Genomic DNA, 5,932 nt, shown 5'->3' with positions numbered 1-5,932 from the left:
TATAGTTATGTGAACTAAAACTTAGATCTAATGAAAAATAGGCAAACAGAATAATAATATGATATACTAGCTTTCTTTTTCAATGAAAAAAACAACAACCGATGTCACACTTTTTGTGTGATCGTCGTTATTTCGCGGTGTACTAGATCTAGTTTCCAAAGAAGCCTTGTATATATACCTTTTATCGAATTCACATTCGAATGTTTTCTTTGAAAAGAGTTGACTAAATTCAGTTGCAAAACATGCTGTGCACTTTGTATGAAAAGAGAACATTGGAAATCATACACTCACAACGACAAAGAGCCGAGTGAGAGGTAGTAATATTCAGCTATTGGGGATATTATTTTTAGAAATTTTTGTTGGTGTTGTTGATGCTAGTGTCGTTGTGGTTGCTGTTGTTACTGTTATGTTGTCATGGTGATGTTGGTGACCTTGATGTAGATTTTAATTAGATTTTAAATGTTGTTGTCGCCTGTCATCTGTTAGTAATTGTAACTGTTGCTGTGCTTTTGTCGGTATTGTCGTTGACGGATAATTTTATTTTGTCTGTTCATCATGAAATTTTGAGTCACTGTACAACATTGTATGGCAGACTATACAAAGCAATGTACAGAATAAATATTCTATGTACATAATATGAATCCTCAGTAGCATTTATCGTCAGCATTCAGGCACGCAGCAGTCAACAATGGTATTTAAAAACATGAATAAAAAGTAGAATAATGTACACATTAATTTCATTACTGAGAAAGAGAGCGAAGCGACACTGAGAAAACAGAAGGGAAGAAGAAGAAGAAGAAGAAGAAGAAGAAGAAGAAGAAGAAGAAGAAGAAGAAGAAGAAGAAGAGAGAGAGAGAAAGAGAGAGAGAGAGAGGAGAGAGAGAGAGAGAGAGAGAGAGAGAGAGAGAAAGAGAAAAAGATTGGGGGGGGGGGGTGCGGCAAGTGAGATTCAAATTTATGTGAAAGAGACCAGCTTTCCAAAGTACTTGAGCTCTTGTCGATATTCACACACCAAAGGATTCTGCCTGCTTCACTCACCCGAACCAAGTCTAACAAAATTGTTTAAATTAGCTCGGTCCTCCCGATTAACTGGATTGGGCGTGTTCGATCGCTCTAAGCTGGTCAACATGCTGAAGGCAACATAGTTAACCCTGTCTTCCCTTCCTAATGAAATAAAATTAACCCTCTCTCTGTCATCCCGACTGAGCGAGCTTAGCGAACCGCGACTCGAGCTCCCCTTTACCTCAGCTAATGGCGACACGAAAGAATACCGACAGCCTTGAACTCCTAGACTACTTCCGGGGTCCAGCCCCCCTGACGTATTGCCTCCTCCAACGCTTCCCCCTCCAACGCCTCCTCCTACATTCACTCCAGACCCTCCTCCACCACCTACTCCTCCTCCTCCTCCTCCCCCGCCTCCTCCCAAACCGGCACGTCCCATCCGGTCTGTATTTCTCATCGAGGATGTGGAGGACTCGGAGTTTCTCTTGAGAGGTATGAGCAGAGAGCGGCGGATGCCATTACTGTCCAAGTCTGTGCGGCGCCGTCGGAGGTGGCCATGCAGACAGTAGCAACAGCGGATCAGCTCTCTCTTGAACTTGATCGTGAACATTCCTGGAAAGGAAGACACAGAAAGGGAGAGATGTTAGGGTGTTAGATAATTAAGGCCACTAAATAAATAGATGATCACAATGACAATGATGGTGACAATGAAAGATAACCTTTATCCATCTTGCAGGGAGAATTAATTTGTCTTGGTCGTTTCGTTTACAATGGCAGTGGATGTTACAAAGGTTAGGTGCACTCACGTATACGTACAACAAGACAGGACATTAGTAAATACATGTATCACGTGCTGAAACAACCCACTCCATAAAACATGCTCCCTCTCTCTCCCCCCCCCCCCCCTTTTCTCTCCCCCTCTTCTCTCTCTCTCTCTCTCTCCCCCCCCCCCCCTCTCTCTCTCTCTTGTTTGTGAAAAGACGTCAAAAGATGTGGGGCTGTGACTTACTACTTTTATCAGTACCGGTACCTTAATGGTTTTGTTTGATGTATCCAAATGGAATGCAAACTGTTTTAAGACGTTTTTGGGACATATTTACAATTCGTCTCTCAATTGAGTGACCGAACGATGAAAAAGAAGTCAACACTCCAGACGATCTGCTTGATGTTTTACTTTTGTTATTAATAAATACCATCTATGAAACTTGAAATAATGGGTGAAAGGGAAAGAGAATTAATAGAAATTTAAGGCCCATAGATCTGGAATGCTTTGCCAAGTGCTTTAAGAGAGATCAAATCTTGTGATTCATTTAAATGTCAGCTGAAGTCATTTCTGTTTTTAAATTAATAAAGATTAACATTTGGAGTGGTTTTCTTCTGGTCAGAACACAACGTTTTTTGATAATGTTACTGTTGTACATTGTTTTGTATTTTTTTATCAAGCGCTCAGAGCCTATGTACTTTAATCGGGGTTGAGCGCTATATAAATGTCATTTGTTATTATTATTATTATTATTATTTAAATTGTGTCTATGAAGCTGTAAAACACCAACGTTTAAAAAAATATTATCTTAAACATTTTGGTTTTACACAACCAGAATTTTTTTTCCATAAAAACGTTGAATAACTTAAATACTGTTCAAGAACCAAAATAATAAACACCCGACAGAACTACATGCCTCCAAGAAAAGAAAGAGGAAACTTTACAAAAAACAATTATTATGTCAAAGTTTATTTAATCGTGCTCTGGAGCCTCTTGCATGGATACCTTCTCTTGTGGTTTTCAAAGCTAATGAACCAGCTGATGACGTTGTTATGGCTTATGTAAATACAGATACAAAACTAATTAGCCTACTCTCTGTGCTCAGGGATCATTGTTATATAAAATTCCAAGATGATATTTAATTTGATGCTTTCACAGATATCCGCACAGATCCAAACTACTGGGTGAAGATGAAATCAAAGATGTTGTCCAAATCTGTGAATATTAATCCAAACTCAAAAGAATTTTCAAGGATACTTTGCAGGAAACACGCAACCAAATAGCAATCGGTAGATTACGATGAGACTGGTCAGAAATATTTTTCAACTTTAGACGGATCTAAACTAGATCTACAGGTTAAGTTGATGATTACCTCTTTTGTACACTTTTTTAACTCGCTCAAAATCGTTTTGCTTAATGTTGTTTTATTTATTACTAAATCTATTTTAAAATATATTCTTCTAAACTTTCATAAATTATAGTATCACACCCCACTGTTTACTCAAACTTCCTGAATTTCGTTTATTTGAATCTTGTATAGGATACCCCCTGCGTATAAGTCTGATCGATACGTATATCATTTGACTGTTTAAGCTAATTAATGTAATTGTGTGCTTTCCAGTTAAAGGAAAATGTATTGTAAATAAATGTAGTTTTGTATAACCTCGTACAGAGTTAAGCTTTGAAATATGTCGTGACAAAATATTTATTTTTGTTGTTTTTCTAATTTGTATGCCTTAGGGGATAATATTATTTGCCTGTGTGTATGGCTGGTAGGTGGGAGGATGAGAGAGAATAACAGATAGAGAGAAATAGGGAGAGAGAGAGAGAGAGAGAGAGAGAGAGAGAGAGAGAGAGAGAGAGAGAGAGAGAGAGAGAGAGAGAGAGAGAGAGAGAGAGAGACAGAGACAGAGAGGGAGAGGGGAGGGGGGGGGGTTGACAAAGAGGAGAAAAATCGGTAAAAAATGAGGAACAACAAAGAATTCAACAAACAAAAAAAGAAGTTCAATAATAATATGAGTATATAGGAATCAGGGGATATATTTCAGATTGCGGGTACATTTTCAACAGGAAAAGTTTACGGATTTCATTCTTTCATCTATTATCTATCTATCTATCTATCTGTCTATCTGTCTGTCTGTCTGTCTGTCTGTCTGTCTGTCTGTCTGTCTGTCTGTCTGTCTGTCAGTCAGTCTATGGCAGCGTCTGCGATGTGGTGGCTTGGTGTTTTGCCATCGCACGCAGAAGATCCAAGTTTGATCACCATGAAATTTGAATCGAGTATCTCGGTCTTTCTGCAGGGATTTTGCATCGTTCTCAACACGGGTTGGTCCTGACACACAAGGTCGAAGATCTAAGTTATGTTGACCGGAGCGTAAGACACTTGCATCAAAAATGATATATTTTGACTGTACATCTTTCTATTTATATGATCTATCTTTTTAAAAAATCTTTTCCGTTTATAAGGACACGTTAAATGTAGTTCTTGCTTCTACCCTTTCAAGTGTAATTTGATTTTATAGCATTCAGTGTTTGTAACTATGTGCATCAGTTTTGAAGTTTTTGCTCCTCTGGTGCAGACGACCGTGGTGTTATCTTAAGGCTCTTCCTATTGAGCGTTAAAAAATGATTTTGGTACCTATGTGGGGAAGATATTTTCATGGCCTGTATCTCCATTGTTGGTTAATAAGTCCAACACAAAATGGGGATTGGCCTTGTCATACAGGCTAGAATAAATCCCTGCTTTCCAAAAAAACAAAAACGCATCAAAAACATGCTGATGAGGTAGTAAATCGTCTAGAATGAATATACATTGTGCCTTATTTTTCAACGTTTAAAAAAAAAAGATAGAGCTGCCTTGTAGTCTCAGAAAATGATTAACCACATCTCAGGATTTTTCATTGCGGCTCTGTGGAGATCTCATCTGTTTCTTTTTTCTTTGCAAACTACACATGACAAAGCTCGTCGTCTGTGTAACTGACATAATTTCTCTAAAATCGGCAGCATTTTACCATTTAAAGAACAGCTCGTCAGTTCACAAACGTGGTGAGAACGCTGACTCATGGGGAAAGTTATGCTGTTTTTGAGTCAGAGGTAATATTTCACTTGACTTTAAAGGATCTAGACTCTATACTTAATTATTTTGCTGGCGTCTGGGATTTTGAGAGCTTTGTATAATGGTGAAAACTGGATGCCATCCGAGACAACAAAAAAAGAATTGTTCTCCTTAAAAATATACCGTATAAAAAAGGAGGCCATGGAATGAACTGTCTAGGAAACAGGTCATAGACCTGTCGTATGCCGGTTGCACATTGTTGGATTCACAACGTTTAAGGATTCATTATTCGTCGTCTCGAATATTATACCCTACTGAATTTATACCGGTTTTACAAAAATGGAGCTGTCTATTTTCGTATCTGTAAATGTGAAGCACAGGGGCGGTTTGTTAACTGGGCAAAACCGGCGGTGCGGGTCAAATTTTTGTCAGCTGCACTGTTGACAAGAGATTTATTTCTGATGATGATTTTCATTCAGTTTTAAGTAAATCCAAACAAACATGTATCAACATTCAAAAGCGCCTTGCCGGTGTGAAGGCGCTCAAATAGAGAAGTGGGATTCATTGCTGTTTTGTCGCGACAGAGCCTCATTCCTTCACGTTTGTTATCGCGCCGGCTCGTAGCTTTAAATCGTCTCCCGTCAAGCTGTCACGTCGCGGAACTTCGTACTACGTACGAGGCCAAACCGAACACGGCGATGACGTCAGCCTGAGTCCTGTGGACAAATCCATCGACTGTCCTCAGAGCGAATAGTACATCCCTTAATTGCCAAATTGACCTCTTTGTAGCTTACAAAATCAAGAATGAGACTGTCATGAGCAGCACAGACACATGTATTATTTTTTCAGCCTTTCTCTAACTACTATCAGAACATGTATTGCCAGCATGGCACTAATCATTTTTGTTTATTGACTTCTTAACCACCTATAGTTCCTGTTTGGCATTCACGCATCGTTTTCTCCCCACTTATAACTTACCTGGCCCATAGGAGTGGCCGGCGAAAGGAGGAATCGTCTAGAAAAGATATATAAGGAGAATTTTAACGAGGAGCGATAGGCACTCGGCTGTCAGAGTCTGGGCCGAAAATAACAGACCTACCCCCTCCCTTCCC

The 5,932-nt window shown here is 39.1% G+C and overlaps 1 protein-coding gene across 1 annotated transcript in view; it reads right to left on the bottom strand.

The window, feature by feature from the left end:
- Positions 1–931: 931 nt before the first annotated feature.
- The window catches only part of LOC101851383 (gonadotropin-releasing hormone receptor), a gene marked incomplete in the record, with an annotated part of 253,914 nt that continues 248,913 nt past the window's right edge, over positions 932–5,932 (bottom strand). Inside the window, 1 exon segment of the mRNA XM_035971357.1 lies at positions 932–1,614. Within this exon segment, the coding sequence (XP_035827250.1) occupies positions 1,031–1,614 (584 nt within the window).

Source organism: Aplysia californica, unplaced genomic scaffold (genome assembly GCF_000002075.1).
Source record: "Aplysia californica isolate F4 #8 unplaced genomic scaffold, AplCal3.0 scaffold00016, whole genome shotgun sequence".
NCBI classification, from domain to species: domain Eukaryota; kingdom Metazoa; phylum Mollusca; class Gastropoda; order Aplysiida; family Aplysiidae; genus Aplysia; species Aplysia californica.
Note: the sequence above shows the minus strand (reverse complement) of the source record. Positions and strands in the feature narration are given on the sequence as shown.